Source organism: Mustela putorius, unplaced genomic scaffold, assembly GCF_011764305.1.
Source record: "Mustela putorius furo isolate JIRA1106 unplaced genomic scaffold, ASM1176430v1.1 tig00003866_pilon_pilon_pilon, whole genome shotgun sequence".
Classification (NCBI taxonomy): Eukaryota; Metazoa; Chordata; class Mammalia; order Carnivora; family Mustelidae; genus Mustela; species Mustela putorius.
The window spans coordinates 2158749-2179776 of NW_025422018.1; the positions used below are offsets into that span (position 1 = coordinate 2158749).

Below are 21028 nucleotides of genomic sequence, written 5' to 3' on the forward strand. Positions count from 1 at the left end.
TAATGTTAAAAAACTAATATATATTCAAAATTAATGTTTTTTTCTTACTAAATATTGTGCCTATAAGAAGACATGAGGGTTTTAAAGAACAACAGTATATAAGCAACACTGTGAAGTCAGCACCAAGTTTAGAAATGCATATATTATCATTACCTTTGAACTTCCTTGTGTGCCCCTGGCAGTTTCATTCCATTGCTTCTCTTCTCAGAAAAGAAGGCCTGAATGTTTGTTTTTTCAGTATTTTTTACGTGATATTGACATTCAATATGACTCCATTAATATATTCTTTGGAACCAATTTTTTTTTTTTGCTTTAGTCTGATTTTCTTAGGTTATATTGCTGTGAGTCCTTTTCCTTGTCAAAGGGTATTTCACTATTTGATAAAATCTGTTGGTAGACCTTTGGATTGTCTCAGTTTTTTGATATTAAAGTGCTACCATGTACATTTTAATGCATGTTTTCCTATAAACATGTACAAGAGGTTCTTGGGGTAATTTATTCAGACTGCAGCCCATGAGTGTGTTATGAAATTGGTGTACTGGGTCATGATCAGGTTTTTCGAAAAATGGATAGACTCTAGAGTGCTTCACTCAAAATATATTTTTCATGACAATTGTGTGTGTGTGTGTGTGTGTTTAGGATTTTATGTATTTATTTGAGAGAATGATTGGTGGGCAGGGGCAGAGGGGGAGAGATAGAAGCAGACTCCCTGCTGATCAGAAAGCCAGATGTGGGGCTTCATCCCAGGACCCAGAGATCATGGCCTGAACTGAAGGCAGACACCCAACCAACTGAGCCACCATGTGTCCCAACAATTGTATTTAAATTACAAAAAAAAATTTTGTGTATTCTTAGGTGTAATATATAGTAAGGCTTACTGTGGATTGAGGCAGATGTGTTTGAAAAAGAATATATTAAGATAAGCATTAAGGAGGAATTGCAGCATTTAGGGCAGTGATTCTCAATGGAAGTGATTTTCCCCTACCCCTAAGGGGGAATTTGGCTTTGTCTGGAGATAATACTGGTTTTCACAACTGGGGAATGGGGGGTTAGTGCCTGCTACTGGCATCTAGTAGATTGAGATCATGGATCATCCCCCAACCCCTATACTAGAGAACTGTCTGGCTCAAAATATCAGTATTGCCAAGGTTGAAAAACCTTGATCTGTAGGATATATAGATATCTTTGAATTTATTTGATTACTCTGAATTGTTTTTCAAAGTGGATGTGCCTGGCTTTGCTCTCACTAATAGTATATAGTATTCTTTTTTCTGTCTTGGTCAATGTTTGAAATTTTAAGGCCTTAAAATTTTGTCAGCCTCTGGTAGATCAAATACTCTGTCTTAATTTGCATTTCTCATGACTGGTGAGGCTGAATGCCACTTTCTATATTTATCGTCCCTTTGCACCTGTTTGCCTACCTGTCTTTTAGCCATTTTTCCCATTGAGTTACTATGGATGTGTACAGTGAATATGCACTAATGCATTCTATATTGAGTATAATTCCTGTATTGTACTGCAGATAACTTCCAGTTCCTTTTTTTTTTTTTTTAAGATTTTATTTATTTATTTGAGAGGGAAATAGAAATCACGAATGGAAAAAGAGGGAGAGGCCAACTCTCCACTGAGCAGGGAGTCCAGCACAGGGGGTTGGGGGGTGTGGGATGGTGGTACTGGATTATAGGACCCTGAGATTATAATCTGAGCTGAAGGCACATGCTTAATCCACAGGTGCCTCTCTTCTAGTTTGTTTTGTGTTTTCATTTCCTTTTTTCTTTAAAGGAATGTCTTTACTTAAATTGAGACAACCTTTCCTTAACATTTTGTGAAAAATTGTTTTTAAGTTTTATATAATGCAAACTCAGTCATCTTGGAACTTCCAGAACCTTCAATAGTATCATCTTTTTTTTTTTTTTTTAAGATTTTTATTTATTTATTTGACAGACAAAGATCACAAGTAGGCAGAGAGGCAGGCAGAGAGAGAGAGAGAAAAGGAAGCAGGCTCCCTGCCGAGCAGAGAGCCCGATGCGGGATCCGACCCTAGGACCCTGAGACCACGACCCGAGCTGAAGGCAGAGGCTCTAACCCACTGAGCCCCCCAGGCGCCCCTCAGTAGTATCATCTTAACAAAGGGCCTCTTTATCTTTTTAGTATGTTACTTTGCTTATTAGAACTTCTTCTTTATATGTTAGTACTTCTGTAGGCCCTCTTTTATGCCAGGGACATTTTGACAGATTCCTTTGAGATCTCCTAAATTTTTAACTATCCGAAGAAGAAAGTGGGGGAGGGGGTAGTTACTATGCATTCATTAAAATAATCACATTATTCACCATTGCAAATTGGAATGTATAAAAATATTTTTGTTTTTAAAAGGTTGGAGGCGTGATAGAGAAAAGAGAGACGATCAAGATGAAGTTTCCAGTGTGAGAAGTGAGGGTGGTAATATCCGAGGTTCCTTTAGAGGTCGAGGAAGAGGCCGAGGACGGGGAAGAGGACGAGGAAGAGGAAATCCTCGATGTAGGACATGAATTTTTATTTCTTAAAATTTGATGGTTTAAAAAAAGTGTGCAAGCCCTTTTTCCCCCACTATCCTGTACAGTGTTTTAACTAATTTTTTTTGGTCTGATGACAAAGTGGTCTTATATTTGTTATCCCTTGGAATACTTCACTTTGGATTGTTCCTTATGGTGACTATTTCTCTTTAAGAAAAATTTGTAATCACATTTCTTTTTCTTTATTCACATCAAGTGAACTTCGATTATTCATATGGTTATCGAGAACATGGTGAAAGGACTGATCAGCCATTTCAAACAGAACTTAATACCAGTATGATGTATTACTATGATGATGGTACAGGTGTACAGGTGTATCCTGTGGAAGAAGCATTGCTTAAAGAGTATATTAAACGCCAAATGTAAGTCGGGCATAGATGGGATAGTAACATCAAACCTTAACATTATTGATAATACATTATAACACATTTTCTAAGCTGTTTATTAGTAAAATTGGAAGATTTTAGTGGTATTTTTTTTTCTAGAAAATGTTACTACAACATGAAGTTTTTTTTTTTTTTAAACTTACATTTGGCTTATATTGTGTTATATAAGACTCCTGCTTTGTCTACTGTTCAGGTATTTCTCTGTTTAAAGGGTTGAAAGAGTATTGTCAGGGTATAATGCACGATTAAATATAAATACAAAACTGCTGTGTATATACATGAAGTTGAACAAAGCCTGACTTCTTATTTGCAAATATATTTTTATATTGAAATTTGCAAATGAACATAAATAGCAAAACATGGTGAAAGATATTTTTTTACTTTCTTAGCAAATGGTTTCAGAATTCTAAGTTTATTTTTTTTAACTTTTAAGTTCTCGTTCTTTGTGACACATATTGAAGGGGAACTACCTCATCTTTTTTTAGTTCAGACTTTTTATTCTAGTTCTCATAATTGCCTTCTGAATACTGAAGCTGAAGTTAGAATATTTTATTGTCTTTAAGAAAGAAAAACCCTAGTACATATTAGTACTATAGGATGTTTTGCATATTTATGTAATGTATTTATTGGTGAGAAAAATGTCCCCAAGTGATTTGCATAACCAGTTTGCTGAAATTTGATTATGTTTTGTTCTTACAATGTGCAGGAGAAGGCTATTTTTGGAAGGGTAGAAGCATCTTAAAAACATCTTCTTTTAAAAAAGAAAATTTACTGTTACTAGTAAATAATTTCCTCATCAGCATCATCCAGGCATCTTCCTGGGATGCCTTCATGGTGGATTTGATTGGCTTACATACAATACGAGGCAACTTGTTTATTTTGTTCTTGCTTCTTCTGTTACAGTTGACGCAAACACTGAAGAAAAGGGCCTTTTAATGGGCAGAAAGTGCCTGGCATGTGGCTATCAACTTCAAACCACTATTCCTGTCTTTTTTGTAACTCTTGCTGCCAGGTCCCTTCTGAGACCTGACAGTGGATATGCAACTCCATGTCAGGATAATCGGCCTCCAATGTGCTCATACAAGTGAGGGAGGAGCAGAGCTACATCAGTGTTGACAAAATTTCTGATCATGCAGTGTAGAATCCAGAGCTTCTAAGGTAGGACATGATAATGTCCCCTAGGACACTGAACAAATGTCAGACACAGCATTGGGCATGACTCCTCTTTTTTGTTATTGTTTTAGCAGTAGGAATTTGGCAGGTGGTAGAGCACTAGGTTTAGAATGGCTCTTTACTGTAGTTATTGTTCTTTGATTAGTGAGTCCTGCTTTGAGGAGTCATGCTATTGACTTTGTTTTCCTTGAGGTTTCTCATAGGTAGGCTCAGGGTTTACATTTTCCCTTTGAGAAGTTACTAAAAAACTTTCTTGCATTTGTGGAAAAGTGTGCTAAATGTATTTTGAAGTAAGAAGCTTAACTATATTATGGATGATCGAATTTTTAAAATAATTTTAACTGAAAAATATATTAATAATTTGTCATTTTTGTGTCAGAATATTAAAAATTTAAGATCTTGATTATTTCTAGCTTCTGAATCTGGCATTCAGATTTAGAGATGAGTAGTTTGTAGCCCAATAGAAGTTTAAAAAAGTATATCATATAGGTAATAGGGTGATTTATGAATTTATTCAGATACTAAGGTTTTCACAAAGTAGTAGAATAAAAAGCCATCTTATTAATGATTCAGAGAAGTTTTTGTCTAAGAACAGTTTTAACTTGTGACTAAATCAGATGTCCTCATTTGTAAAAATTTAGAATTTAAGCATGTGTATTTTGTGCCTACCATGTCTGGCACTGTGAAAAGGACTTTTGATGTGTAACAAAAATTAGAACACATGTGTTGTGTGCCCACCACATGCCAGGCACTGTGAAAAGGGCTTTTTTGAGGTGTAACAAAATCTGAATGTTTATTTCTTTAAGACTAAGATTTTTTTCTTCAGTGTTTAAGATGAGTAAATGATTTACTGGTGTTACTGAAATGTCAGGTGTATTTCACTGATCTCTAAGGGAGTTTTGCACTTCAATAGTTAGATAAATCTCTGAGTATAAAGAAACAACTTGAGTGTTTACATTTCTAAAGATTTTTTTTTCCTCCCAGTGAAAAGTAGCTCAAAGCCATTCCTCATTTATGGGTGATTATTTCTTCAAAGCTAGAATTTGACCTAAAGATTTCAGGGGTATCTTTAGTCATCCAGTGTTACACCAAAGTATATAATTTAGTATCCTTTCTCATAATTTGCCACTGATCTTTGAAAACTGATCTCTGATTTGGAAACATTATAGGATTATTAACCTGTAGGCCATATTATCATTGATGTCATGTATTTCTTTTGTATTCTTTTGTGTATTTCCCTCCATTATCCTCTTGGTTGCTCTATAATTCTTTTCTTAACTTTTCTGTATGGAGGCTGTAATTTTAAATGTGTTTCTCAAATGCCATTATTAAATATATCTATATTATCTTTGTATCTTGGAACTTCTACTTATTGATTATATAGTTTGTCCACTTAAATTTCTCTCTATACTTTCCTAGAGAAGATTAAGGTATTTAAGATTTTTTTGTATTTTTACCCCCATGTATCTCATAGTATCATAGATATTTCTTGTTTAGCTATATATTCTGTTCACTCTTAATGTCTTTTATAGTTCTCTCCATCAAAGAAAGAGGGAGATCTTACAAATATATAATTGTGTGTGTGTGTACACCTGTGCTCATATATTCACTAAATTTTTACTCAGCATTATGCTGATTGCTAGGATTCAGAAATACGAAACAATGTCAGTACCTTGTCAATTTAGAAAACAAAACAAAAACTGGAATCTACTCTGTAAAGTTAACAAAGAATACTTCCAAAAATAATGTTCTTCTCAGTAATGGGGAAAAAGTTGAAGGCAATCTGTTGACCTGTATTTAGTCAGCTAAATGAAGCAAGTTAAAATAGGTTTTAATGAAAATTTTCACTTAATTGGCTCATTTTACAAAATCAGTTATTGAACTATTTTAAAGTAGAAATCTGGTTAATTCTTTATGCTTAGATAAAGCTGACCTAAGTAGACGTTAATATTAGGTTTTTGGGAATGAATCAGTATTCTAAATGTCTTTCTACTCATGGATAAGAAATTATAACCTCAGTAAGGTTTTGCTCTTTCTTGTATTTATCCTATATCTAAGTTGTATTAAATCTATTTGTTATTAATAAAATAATTTTAAAGCTGTTTATAAATAAGCCATAGATATTTTTATTTCCTGTTGAATACATGAGATAAAGGTAATCTTTATTTCTTTTTGTTTATGTTTCTTTTTTTCAGTGAATATTACTTCAGTATAGAAAATTTAGAACGGGACTTCTTTCTTAGGAGAAAGATGGATGAACAAGGTTTCTTGCCTATTTCCCTGATTGCTGGTTTCCACCGTGTTCAGGCTCTCACTACAAACCTTAATCTCATTTTAGAGGTAATTATTCATTTACAAAACAGTCTGTACTTTTAAAAAAGTGCTCTAAAAGTAATATGTGAACCTAAAAATGCTCTAAAAAGTAATACTAAACACCTTAAGGAAAAAACACAAAAATAATCTTTAGTTGACTAAGGCTTAGACTGCATCATGGCCTGTTTTAATTTTATAAAATCCAAATAAATGCTTAATCTTGGAAACCCCTCAAATGGGGTGTACTAATGATGTTTCCACATATTTCTAACCTGATCCTTCAAACTTGGACCTTCTTGATTGTGCTTGGTTCTCTAGTCTTCTCAGATTGCTACAAAATAAAATGTATTTCTATTTATTAAAATTTTGAGGATTTTTCCTGTGCTATAATTTAAAACTTTTAAATTATAATAATAATGTAATGATATATAATTTATATATCATATATAATATATAATAATTATATTATTATCACATAATTAATGATGTAAATAATAATATATAATTATAATAATAATTATATAATTATTCCACTTGTATTCTTAATGCTTTCATTAAATTTTTTGTCTGTCCTGTTCTAGAAATGCTGTGAACATTTTTGTTTTCTATTCCCTATACACATGTAAACAAATTTGCCCTTTTGTGGTAGTTTTGCCAGACTTGCATTCTTGTGCCCCTGTGTAGCCAGTCCATTTTCCCATACACAGGCCCTGGAACCATTGATTGGATTTTTGTCCCTTTAGTTTTGCCTTTTCCAGAATATATAAGTAAGTTACAAGTTTGTATGTAGTTTGTAGCCCTTTATTTCTGATTTCTTTCACTCAGCATAGTGCTTTTGAGATTTATTTGTGTTGTACATTATCAGTAGTTTGTTATTGTTGATTAGTATTCCATAGTGTGGATGTACCACAGTTTATCCATTCACTTGTTGGTAGACACTTAGATTGTTTCAGGTTTTTGATCATGAGTAAAGGAGAAAGGTCTTTGTGTGGATATATGTTTTCATTTCTGTTGGATAAATATTGAGGATTGTGATTGCTGGTATGTATTGTAAGTGTATTAACTGTAAGAAGTATGTCTAAAGTGGGTTTGACCATTTTGCATTCCACCATTTTGTGTGAAAGTTCCATTTGTTCTGTAGCCTCATCAGTATTTATTTGCTATCAGTTGTACTTTTGGTTGAAATGCCTAAATGCCTGTTCAGATATTTTGCCTTTTTTTTTTTTTAAATCTGAGAGAGTGAGAGCACAAGCAGGGCAGAGGCAGTCAGAGGGAGAAACAGGCTCCCCACTGAGCAGGGAGCCTGATGTGGGACTCAATTCCAGGACCCTGGGATGATGACATGAGCTGAAGGCAGATGTCTGCTCAATGAACTGAGCCACCCAGGCATCCTTATTTTGCCAGTTTTTAATGGAGTAAGAGTTCTTCTGAATATAAATCCTTTGTGTTTTACAAATATTTTTTCCCAATCTTTGGCTCATCTTTTTATTTTCTTAACAGACTTCTTTAGCAAATTTTTGTGAACATGAGTGCTCTGGGCTTTAAAAACTAGCTACAGAAAGATTTAAGATTTCAAAAACAATAAAAAGTAATGATTTGTTATTTGTTGATATGTAATTACTGAGTCTTTGTTTTATGAAAGAAATTATTTCAAGTACTACCACTATTACATTTGTTTATATATGCAATCTAAATAGTTTCTATACATGATAATTTGAAGAAAACTTAGTTTTTTCCTGCAAAGCCTAGTCTTCAGAAAAATATTATGATTATATTTATAGTAGAATGAGTTTATTAACTACTGCCATCACTTGTGCTAAAGCAAAGATATATCTGTCATTTTATATATATATATATCTAAAAATATATGTAAATTTATTTTATATATATATATAGTCATTTTCAGTGAATTTGTTACTGATTTCCCCCGCTCTCTGTAATTCTGTAGGAATATGGTTATAATTTCATTATTGTATGGTTTTTTTGGTCTCTTGGTGTTCCCATTAAGTCTGCCCACATAATTTTTAGCTTATTGATTATCAGTCTGTTTCCTTATAATTTACAGCAGTGGGGAAGGAATAGTTAAACGGACTTTTGCTTTACTGTTATGAATTGACATATAAGCACAGTGACTTAGAACAGCATAGGCTGCATTCACTTAACATTCATTATGCACCTACCATTGGTTACAGTGGGAAAGTCGTCGGTTTTCTGTTAAGAATGTAGAATTTCATTGGGCTTTGCAATATAAACATAAACTGATTTAGAGTACAGACTTGAGAACCAGCATATATATCGTTGTAGTTTTGTGATCTTGGGCAATGTCTTGAGACTTCTGCAAAGTGGAAATGATAACAATACGTACTTCATAGGGTTGTGTTGAAGATGAAATGTTTAATGACAGTTTCTGGTACAAACAGCCCAAAATAAGAGTTTTCTATTATTGTTAGTCTTCAAGGATGCCCTTCTATTGTTTGCTCCTTTTTTTGGATCTTCATTTCAATACATCAACATCAACATTTTGTTATATGTATTTTGATATGCTCAAGCTTTCTTTCCTGAAGAACTATGAAAAGCAAAGTATACCTTAGTTCATACCCCTGTCTGTCCCAGTTGAGGTTTTCTACATAGCCAGTCTTACTGAATCTGTTTCCTCCCATTCATTTTAGCTTATTATATTTTTTTTACTTGATATATATATTATAATAGAATTGGTATTATAGTGATATTTATCACATAATTATAGTACAGTATTGTCTGTAGTCATTATACTGTGCATAAAATCTCTGTGGATTATTTACTACTTGTTGCCAGTTAGTAGTCTTAAACAACACCAATTCCCCCATCTGCTGTTTCCTGATAACCACCATTTTACTCTTTTTTTAAATGAGTTTCACTTTTTTATATTCCACATATAAGTGATATCATACAGTACTTGTCTTTCTCTGACTTAGCTCATTTAGCCTAATGTCCAGAAGATCCATCCATGCTCATGGCTGAATAATATTCTGATATATATTTGATACATATGTATTTGATATATATGTTTGATATATGTGTGTGTGTGCGCGCGCGCGCGCGTGCATGCACACGCTACATTTTCTTTATCTCTTCATCTGTTGATTGGTGTTTAGTTTGTTTCTTAGTTTGTTTCCACATCTTAGCTACTGTGAATAATGCTGCAATAAACAGAGGTGTGCAGGTATCTTTTCAGAATCCTATTTTCATTTTCTTTGGGTATATGCCCAGAAGTGGAATTCCTGGATCATATGGTAGATCCAGTTCACTGCATTCTTGATTGCAGTGAACAGAGAGCTATTTGTGATATCTTTTTTTTTTTAGTTCAATTAATCCTTGATCTTTAGCTTATCAGTTGTAGGACTGTTCAGGTTACTTAACCTTAACCTCTTCATGCTTGTTTTCTCATTGTTAAAATAGGGTAAATAATACTTAAAACTATCACAGAGTATAAGGACTTAAGAGAAATAATTAATGTATTTGTAATGTCCTTGAACTATTCTTGCTACTCCCATCTGAAACTGTTTTCTAAATTGGCTGACTGTGGTTCCTCAGAATGTGTGCTGCTGTCTTATCTTTTAAGTTTTTGCACATGCAGATCTTTTCTCTTGGTACCAGGCATAGGACCAGGAACTAGGAATATATTATCTATGTATTCTAATGTTGGTAATTCATAATAATATTTGGTCCATTTAAGAAAGGACTAAAGTTAGTAGTTAGAAAAGCCATCATATATCCAAAAATATTAACAGCACACTCTTAACTCATTGTTTAGGACTTCAAGGTAATCATGGTTTGGTTTTAATAAAACTCTTGTCTAGATATTTTCCTTAATTTTGTATAAAACATAATTTTTATATGATGTTTGTAAGTTCTAAATCACAACATTCACTTGTTCTCTTTATTTTCTTAACTTTTTCAATAGGGAATAAATTTCCTGTGATTTAAGATTCAAAGGATATGTAGTGAACAATTTACTTTCTATCTTTTACTAATGGTCAACTAGTTAAACCTTTCTTGGTGACAGTCAGTGTTACTTATTTTTCGTGTATTTTTCCCAAGATACTACATATTATACTACATATATTGTTAGGCCCTTTTTAAAAAAACAGCATATATTAGATTATTCAGGATTGTGTATAAATACCTTTGGGTTTTTTCCCACTCAAATTTTTTCTTTTAAACTGAGCCATAATTGGGGTGCCTGGGTGGCTCAGCCATTAAGGGTCTGCCTTTGGCTTGGGTCATGATCCCACAATCTTGGGATCAGGGAGCCCTGCATCAGGCTCCCTGCTCGGCTGGAAGCCTGCTTCTTCTTCTCCCACTCCCCCTGCTTGTGTTCCCTCTTTCACTGTGTGTCTCTCTCTCAAATAAATAAAATCTTAAAAAAAAATAAATTGAGGCATAAGTTATACACTGTATATTAGAAATCATAGAATTACATGCAACTTTTCTCAGTGTATATAGTTGTGTAGTTGCCCCCCAGATTAAGATATAAAACATTCTCAGTATCCCAAGAAGCTCCCTTGTGCCGTCCTCCTAGCCTGTACACTGGTCTCCTCAAAGGTCAATTTGGTGGTCTCATTATCTCTCAGAGCTCTCTCATTTGTTTTTTAATTTCACCTAATCAGAGGTATGTGTGCTCTTTTATATCTGACTTGTACTTACCATTTCTGTGAGGTTTACCCATGGTGCTGGTGTGTAGCAGTTGATTATCCATTTTGGGGTAGTATTTCATTCTAGGAATAAAACACAATGTATTTTTCCATGCTGCGGTTTATAGATGCGTGGGTTCTTTCCAGTTTGAATCAGTGGTACTGTTGCGAACATTATCATACATATTTTTTGATAGTCATATGCATTTATTTTCCTGTGACATGGGTAACATGAGATAAACACACACACACACACACACACACACTTAGCTTTTGTAGATACTGCTAAACATTTTTCCCAAATTATTAAACCAATTAACACTACCACCATTCACAATTTCACTTGCTCCGTATTCTATCAACATATTGGTAGTCTTTTTCTACTTAAAAATTTAAACCAATAGGAAAGTTTCAAAGATTTTTTTTTTTTAAATTCAGGTCTAAATAGCATGTTGTAAAATGCAGAGGTCTTAGGTGTTCATTTTGAGTTTTGAAATTGTATAAGCCTGCCCTCAAAAAGTTAGAGCCCATTCCTCTAAGAACTTCCTTCATGGTCCTTTCCAGTCATGGTCAGTCCCCCACCAAATCCTCTGCTGCATCCCAAACCACTTTTCTGATTATATAAGCATAGATTAATTTTGTCTGTTTATTTATACACATTTGTGTAAGTGGGATTTTTCTGTGTCCTGGCTCTTCCATTCGTAGTTTTGGAAATTCATCCATGTTGCAGGATCTGGATGCTGGGTATGCTGGTGTTTGCTACTAGAGTGTCATTCCTTCTAGAATGTTCAATAGATAAAACTAGGAAAATATATATTAAAAGAAAATATAGCTATCACCAATTCAAACCCCTTATCATAGGCTTCTTCCTTATTTCCTTTATTCTGTATTTCATACTCTGTTTTTTCAGAGAGTATCCTGAGTCCCATCAAAAAAGTTTGTTTTTAAATAATTTTTAATAATTTAAAGTACTGTCCAGTTTTGAAAATATAACTTTAAAAAGTATTATACTAAGGGCATACAAATATAAAAGTAGTACATATGATATGTTCTTCCGCTAAAAGATAGTGAGTTTTAACTTATAAAATAACAAGTATATATGTTCAGTTTTTATATTGTATTTGTATTTTTCCTGATTTTATTTCTAAAAGGTAAGTACCCTTGAATTTCAGATAAAATTCAGTTCACTAAGTCTTTTATTTTGAGGAATTTTTGTTCTAGTTTTATTTTATCATTGAATTGAGTATGTTATTTTTGCAAAGCTCTATAGCCTAGTGACTAAGATTCAGTGGTGGATAACTAATAAATTATTTGATCCTAGTATTGCCTCATACTAAGTCTATGATCTTTATCAAGTTATTTCTTTGAGCTTCAGTTTCCTCACCTGTATACATTACAGGGTATTGTGAGGTATGTGTATGTGTGCTTCTTACCATTTAATTAATGATGGTAGTTAATAAAATAGTGCTTAAATTTTATTTAGTGGTTTATTATTAAGGTAAGGTAAAAGGAAATATGAGAGGAAAAACCTGAAAATAAAATTTAATTATGGTAAAAGTAGTTTGATTATAGTTGATGTAATAAAATGCTAATTCTGTTGTGAAAACCAAATTATTTGCTGCATGTTATGTAGGATATCTGTTACCTATCACAGGGGCAAATTATTTAAAAATTTGTTTTAAGTAGTTAATTCATGGATATTTTTAGAAATGTTTACTGTAATGTCTGCTGATTTCAGATTTTAAAAATATTTTAGGTTATTTGAAGTATAGGATGTGCAATTACAGTTTTTTGAATGAAAGTTCTTTAATAGCTTAAAATACCTACTTATAGGCACTGAAAGATAGCACCGAAGTGGAAATTGTGGATGAAAAAATGAGAAAAAAGATAGAACCGGAAAAATGGCCAATTCCAGGCCCTCCTCCACGAAGTGTGCCACAGACAGACTTCTCTCAACTGATTGATTGCCCAGAGTTTGTACCAGGCCAAGCCTTTTGTTCACATACAGGTAACAGCTTTTCTTCTAGAGCAAGCAGAGTAACGGTGGGCTATCTGGTCCCATTTACCTATCCTTTAAAAAAAGTTTATTTAGATTATTTAGGAAATTTAAAGAAAACTGAATAACTTTGATGCTCTAAATTCTATTCATTTTGTGCCCCCCACCCAGCCATAAATTAAAAATGGATTTAAGAATTATGGGTAAACCTCTGCTCCATTCTTAGATTGTGTACTTTGTCATGTATGGAATTTCTACCTATCTTCTTAATTTTACTAAATGATTATAGATAAGTTGTGCTAGTTTCCTCTTATAACATTGGAGTAGTCTAGTAGGATGAAGTAGTTTAAAAGTCTTATACTAAAGAGTGGGGCTGACTAGTTTTGTTACTAGTGTGCTTCAGTCCCATCTTGTAAAGATGGGATGGCCTATATTCAAAAGCAGCATTGGGGTACTGTTATGAAATTATTATGATTATAGATTAAAGAATTGATGGTAATTAGAATTTCCAAAAACTGCTTTAATATTAAGAATTTTTTCCTGGATCATTTTTAAGACATTCCCTCTTGGGAAAAAATGTGTGTGCTTAAACTTTTTTCAGTCAGGGTGATGATCTACTGATGCTTGGATGTCATTTGATCGAACATGCAGAGGAATAGGTGATTCACTGAAATATTATAAACATTGGAACAAATCGTGCTGCAGAAATGAAAGCGACCAGACTTCTATGCAAGAATGTCTACTCCCGACTCCTTGTGGAGGAGGTTGGGCCACCACTACAATGGAGATAAACACCTTTGTGATGATAATGAGAGAGAGAGACCAGAGGACTGCTGTTGTTTTTATAGGAGCCACCAATTTGTGTGTAATTAGCCTGAGCTGCATGTGCTACTTTTATTTACGGTGGGAAAGTTAATTATTCTGGAAATATTGCAAAATTCTGTCTTTTTTCCCAGACTTATGTACTGTGTCCAGATCAATAAAACAAAAATAGAGAGGCTTGAGTGGCATTTCCCAGATTGTTAGGTCCTTTGCTATTTGATTTGCCCTTCAGTACAGTGTACAGTGTATAACTCACATGTCACCATAGTATTTCACATGGACTATGAAATGTGTTAATGTGGACATGGGGGGATAAGAAATATGAGAAATGAACAAGAATATTTTTTCTAAACTCTTCTTCAAAATATATTTTTTATACATCAGTATGTGAGACCTGCCATCAATAAAGTACTGATGAACAGACTCACAGATATTTTTATTTAATGTTTCTTTGCTTGTCAGCCCTCTGTGCCTCTATCCCTAGCAAGCAACTTGGGCAGATGTTTTAAAAGTTGAAGAAAAGTGATATTTTTTAGGTTTTCTTAAAAAAAGACTTAATGTCTGATTGTATAAATTAGATTATTTGTGTAAACTTTGGGTCCAAGATGACATTTTTAACCTGCTTATGAACAGGCATTAGGTGAGTTAGATAAAAATAGAAAATACTTTTTCCTCAGGGTAGCTAATAAGATAGGTCAGTCAAGTTGGTGATGCCTGTTCATTTAACCATTTATACGTTATTAATAAAATTACAAGGATAAAATCACAATGTCTTGTAAATTTTTGTGTTTTTTAAATATATGCTCATTTACATCTCATACATATTGCCAAAACATATCACTCTATATTTAAATGTCCAGAATTTTAGGTTCTTTAAATTACACATCTGTAACCACATGGATAATGAAGGCATATAGAATATTCTTAGAGTTATGCAGATTTATATTACATCATAGGAATAGGTACATAAATTCAGCCTTTTTCATGAATCCCCATATTTCTGACCTTAATAAATATCCTCTGATGAGAAAGGCTTAGGTCTTAAATTCAAGAGAGAGTAGTATGTCACGAAAAGTGTGAAATGGGTATAGGAATAGGAAAAGTAGATTGTGTTTATCTGTACCTATAGGTGAAGGAACTTTTATCTATATCCTTTTTATCTCTAAAAAGAAGACTTTAAATTTCAAAAACATAATCATTGATGTATTCTTCCTGAGGGATTTTTATTGTAAAATATTTAAACATTTTTGTTTTTTTTTTCACCAAAGAAATTAAAATGTCTATTTTTCCCTCTATGGAGGTTGAATTGTGTAACATGAATTCACCTTTGCACTGAACAGAGGACCTCAAATGCACCAGAAAATGTTGATTATGGGAATGGTAAGATGTTAATTTTAAAATTTAGGTTTTGCAGTTCAATGGATATAGTATTGCACTATCAACTCTTAAGTAAAAGATTTCATTCATCAAAATTGAGAGGGTTGGGTACCTGACCATCTTGGGGGTTTTTGTTGTTGTTTTGGCTTTGTGAAAAATGTGTAGGAGGATCTCTAATGATTTTTGAATAAGCTGTGGGATTTCCTTTGGAAAGTTGCAGAAGTATTCCTGAATGAGCTACATAAAGTATATAACCCTTTAAAAAGTATATAACCCCTTTAAAGCAATCTATATAACAACCCAGATGCAGGGTGGATAAAGAAGTCAAACTAGATAATCATGGAATATATAGGGTGATTTAACTCTGGAGAGTGATGTTGATAATTTTTCAATTAAAACAGCAAAGATAAATTTTTTTCTCTGTTCTTACAAATTAGAACCTATAAAGTGTCAAAGTATGTGTCTGATTTTTTTTTATCTCTATAAGTTTAATGTCAAATCATCCAAGTAATATTCAGACTTATTGGTTCTTGGAAGATGAGGGCTTTACCATTACCTTTAAAATTTACCTACATAATGTTTGAAATCTTTTCATTGTAAAAGAAAACAAATCACATAAAGCATATGTGTAGGTAATTATAAGGTGAACATTTCCCTTTAACAACTCAGACTATTCTAAATTTTCTTACCCAGATTCTTTGGTATTTTGATATTTAATTTGTAAGTACGTGTTATGGGTATAATGAAACACTTGACTTCATGATAGAAACATTCAAGCTTAGCGAGCATTTAGAGATGATTATATAATAAACTTAAGTAGGTGTTTCAATATATTTCTGTGTTAAAAATAGTAGTTAACTGATTTCCCTACCATGTGCCAGGTGCTATTCTAATCATTTATACATGATAGTAATTTAGTTATTTCTCACAGTTGCTAGGGTAGTGATTCTTAGTCTGTTTTTAAAGCTTTATTCACTGCATGAGCATAGGTGATTTATAGTATTAGAAATAAGATTCTCTGCTATAAAATGTGTTCCCATTCCTATAACTTTAATATCAATACTTGCAGTCCAAATGTAGCATTTCGTCTATACTACCTCTATGGATCAATTGGTGATATATGTACTGTTAATTAAAGTTGTAAGCATCAGTGTCAAATAGAAATATAATGTTTGCTATACATGTAATCCTAATAATTTTAATAGCCTAAAATGAAATTAATTTTAATAACATTTAAAATATTTTAATATACCTAAATATTATAACAATAATATAAAAACTACAGATCCATTTTACCTTTTTGAATATTTTGTACCAAGACTTTGAAATCTGGTATGGACCTTACACTTATTAGCACATTCTAGGACTACCCATGTTTTAAGTGCTCAGTAGCTCCATATGACTAGTGGCTATATACTCAACAATGCAGTTTTAGAGCCTTTTCCATTATGAAGGAATGTACTTCTAAAAAAAAGTAATGTAATTTGATATTTGAATCCTGGATCTAATAAGTGTTCATGGAGAGGATAATAACTCTTATTTGAGTCTAGCATGTAGTAGATGAAAGTAAAATCTTGGAATATTTTTCTCAAACCCAAAGTCCTGGAATGTGCCTTTGCATTTTCATTAGTAAATAAAAGAATTGTTGCTGTTCACTTATTTCAGCTTTCTCCATGTAATATTCAGCTTTGCAATATTTTCAAGTAATTGGCTTTTGGGGACTAAATTAAATGATATTTAGAATTTTAGAGTATAAATTTATATGTAAAACTCTTTGTCCAAAGGAAATACATATTGCGTTATAACTTAAAATAAGCATTCTTTTGAATTTTTAGAAAAATATTTGTAAAGGTATTGATTAGGATTTTATTTATAAAGCACATGATTATTTTGATTAAGGGGATAGTGTGGAAGCATGCATTTTTAATTACAACAGAGTTTTAAAATGTTTTAAATTTTATCACCAGTTTTAAAATGTTTTAAATTTGCACTTTAATGATGTGACATTCTACTCCTTACAGTATCATATATGAGCTAAATGCACACTGCATTTAGGTAAAATTCATTAAGCAAAGGAAATGTGAAATGTGAATAATGACTCCCTTGCTTTAGATTATAGCAGAATAGTGAAGGACTGATACTGCCTTGAATAAAATATGCATTTACTCCAGCTTAATAGCATTTGAGATTCCATAATTTCATTTCATAATTGATAGATTTTAAGATTGCACTGGGAATTGATCCCTAAATTAAATGAATTATCACAATTAGTAACTCAACTGATATGCTTGAGATGTTTGAATGAATGTGATTTGTGTAAGGGTTGGTGACATTTCTTTTATCTATTCATTGGCTTCACTCAAATACATTTTACATCTTTTCAGGTTTGAAAATCAGTCATTGGAAAAATTGTAATTGAGATTTGATTTACCATGTTTTTGTGGAAAAAAAAATCCAGCCCAAGTAAAGAAAAAGAAGTGTTTTATAATTAAGAAAACCATTATTTTAATTAAGTACCAACTTAAAATTTTAGAGTCTGCCCCAAATTCTCCAAGAATTGGAAATCCACTGAACCCAAAGAAAAATACTGAAACAAGTAATCTTCAAGCAATGTCTAGAGGTTTGTCTACCAGTTTGCCTGACTTGGACTCAGAACCTTGGATAGAAGTTAAAAAGAGACATCGTCCATCTCCAGTGAAATTGAAGGTAAATTTTTATAAACCCAAGTGAAGTGTAGTACATCCCTGGGTTGATTGTAAGGCCAGTATATTTTGTATGTCAAGTAAATATGTAAAATTTGGAAAAGTTTAAAAAATTATAAAATTTGCCTATAAGTAAAAACTTAAGGCTTACTCAGTAGTTAAAAATAAGTTATATTGTGTCAATTTTAAAAACTTGGCTTCTCTTTCTAAATATCATTAGGAATATTTTGATGTGGTCTTTTTACTTGTGACTGAATTTGAATAATTTTTTTAAAAGCTGACAGAATTTTTCTAAACTGTGAATTTATATTTTAACCTTACTAGATTATTTATGACCTGTAATTATTTATAAAGGGTACAGATTAGGTATATATGTGTTTTTGGTGATTTTGTGTACAGTAAAAAAGGAAAAGAGAATTGATTTCTTTGGGCACATGAGGGAGTGGGATGTGTGATTATGAAACAGCAGAAGAGATCCTTGATGTTAGAAATGCTACTATAGTTTTGACTCATGGTTGGATACAAAAAATTTCAACAGTGATAAAAATTGTTCTAATCTAAGCCATAAATAAAATGAATACAAATAAAGCTGGGGAAATCTGAGTAAGATTAATAGGTTATTTCAGTGTGTATCTTGTTTGTGATATTTTGCTATAATTTTCACAAGATGTTACTATTGGGAGAAAAAGTAAAAAGTAAAAAAAATACATAAGATTTATTTTTCTTGTAACCGTATGTGAGTGTATGTAATTATCTCAAATGTTACTCAGATGATTCAAATATTGAAGGTAAGTTCTGTAAGGAGAAGGTCATTAAAAATAATAGGACCTAGAATGGGGAAGGATAAAAAAGGCTATCATATTGAAGATTATTATGAAGAAGGCTCTTTATCCTTACCATCAAGGTATGAAGAAGCATGAAGGGATTTAAGAGTAGATCTCCATTGGGGGAATGAGGGAGTGATGAAATTTTGTTTCATTGGGATATTTGGCAATGTCTGGAGACATTTTTGGTTAAAATTGGGAGACTGCTATTACACTATTACATCTTGTGAGTGGAGGCTAAAGATGCTGCTAAACATCCCAGTGCAAACCCCCCCCCTCAAAAAAAAACCCAAAGAATTATCGAGCCTACATGTCAATAGTGTTGAGTTTGAAAAACCCTCATCAAGAGTATCTTTTTAATTAGCCGTGAGGATTAAACATAGCATATTTAAATGTTGAAAGAGGTGGTTCTGCCCCCACCCGCCTCAGGGGACATCTTAAAAACCCAAAGCAGTGCTCACTTCAGTAGCACATATATTAAAAACCTAAAGTTGGGGCAACTGGGTGGCTCAGTGGGTTGAGCCTCTGCCTTCGGTTTGGGTCGTGATCTCAGGGTCTTGGGATCTAGCCCCGCATCGGGCTCTCTGCTCAGCGGGGAGCCTGCTTCCTCCTCTCTGTCTCTACTTGCTTCTCTGCATACTTGTGGTCTCTGTCTATCAAATAAATAAATAAAATCTTTGGGAAAAAAAAAACCCAAAACCTAAAGTGGCTTTCTAGGCATGCCTGGGTGGTTCAGTTGGTTTAGCATCCAACCCTTGGTTTTGACTCAGGGTGGCAGACCCAGCCCCATATGGGGCTCTGTTCAGCACAGAGTCTGCTTGAGATTATCTCTGCTTCCCTCTCACTCCCTCTCTGCTTCTCCCCCAGATTGTGTGCTTGCACATGCTTGCTCACTCTCTAAAAAATAAATAAATAAATAAATAAACAAACAAATAAATATCTTAAAAAAAATTTCTAAACTTGCCTTCTCAAGATAAGATTTTCTAAACTTCCTGATTAATTTCTATATTTATCATGGCAAATAACATCCCTGTACAGGTAGGGTGGATAAGGATAGTCTCTTGAAAACACACAGACACACACACAAAACAAAACCACATAAAAGGATAGTACCCTAGATCATTGACAAAGATTTGTGTAGTATTTTATTTATTCTAAGATCTAAATTTTTTCCTGCACTTAAAAATATCTCCACATTTCAATATTCTTTAAAAATAATGGTTCTTCCCTTGTATGCTGTTGGTGGGGAAGTAAACTGATAACAGCCACTGTGGGAGATACAGAGTTTCCTTGAAAATTTAAAAATAGAAATGATGATATCCAGTAATTCCACTAGTGAATATTTATCCAAAGAAAATGAAAATACTAATTCAAAAAGATACCCACTTCTATGTCTGTTGAAGTATTATTTACAATAGCCAAGATGTGGGAGCAACCACGATGTTGTGTACATATACAGTGGAATATTGCCCATAAAATAGGATGAGATTGTGCCATTTGTGACAACATGGGTCGGACTAGAGGTTATTATGCTAAGTGAAATAAGTCAGAATTAAAAAGGCAAGTACTATAGGATTTCACTGATGGGGAATCTAAAAAAGAAAATGAGCAAACAAAAAAAAAAGACCTGTAAATACAGAGAAAGAAACTAGTGGTTGCGAGAGGGAAGGCGGGGCGGGAGTAAGACACAAGTGGGTGAAGGGGGAAGGAGATACAGGCTTCCAGTTATGCAACTAATAAATCACAGTAATAAAAAGCACAGCATGGAGAATATAGCCAGCGATATTGTAATAGCATTGTATGGTGACACATGGTTGCTACACTTGGGAGCATAGCATAACATAAAACTTGAATGGATATGCTGTACACCTGAAACTAATGCAACGTTGTGTGTCAACTTTACCCAAATTAAAAAAAAAGAAAAATTTTGCCTTATAGGAACTGGCACATTTCCTATATGTGCCAGAAACTACCGCAAAGACTAGTTAGGGAGGTGCCAAGCAACTTAAAACTCTCTAAAATGGATTTATTTTTCTTAAAGGGGCTTAAATTCAGAAAATATGCTAATGAATAAAGCAAAATTTTGCTAATTTAAAAAAAAATAAAAATAATGGTTCCTGTTAAAATTGATGACATCTTTTTTTTTAATATAATTTTTTATTTTTTATAAACATGTATTTTTATCCCCAGTGGTACAGGTCTGTGAATCA

The 21028-nt window shown here is 32.9% G+C and overlaps 1 protein-coding gene across 9 annotated transcripts in view; it reads left to right on the forward strand.

Moving 5' to 3' along the window:
* LARP1B (La ribonucleoprotein 1B) overlaps window positions 1–21028 on the forward strand; it is a 131731-nt gene that overhangs the window by 14883 nt on the left and 95820 nt on the right. For 8 of the 9 annotated variants that reach the window (XR_001178677.2, XM_013053908.2, XM_013053907.2 and 5 more), the window contains exons 6-10: window positions 2374–2517; window positions 2749–2914; window positions 6307–6451; window positions 12931–13105; window positions 17826–17998. Coding sequence is in view for 8 of the 9 variants with exons in the window: in XM_013053908.2 (XP_012909362.1) it covers window positions 2374–2517; window positions 2749–2914; window positions 6307–6451; window positions 12931–13105; window positions 17826–17998 (803 nt within the window). In the remaining variant the exon portion in view is untranslated. Of the gene's footprint in view, window positions 1–2373; window positions 2518–2748; window positions 2915–6306; window positions 6452–12930; window positions 13106–13694; window positions 14340–17825; window positions 17999–21028 lie in introns of those variants that run through there. The other variant, XM_045066425.1, reaches the window with a different exon arrangement.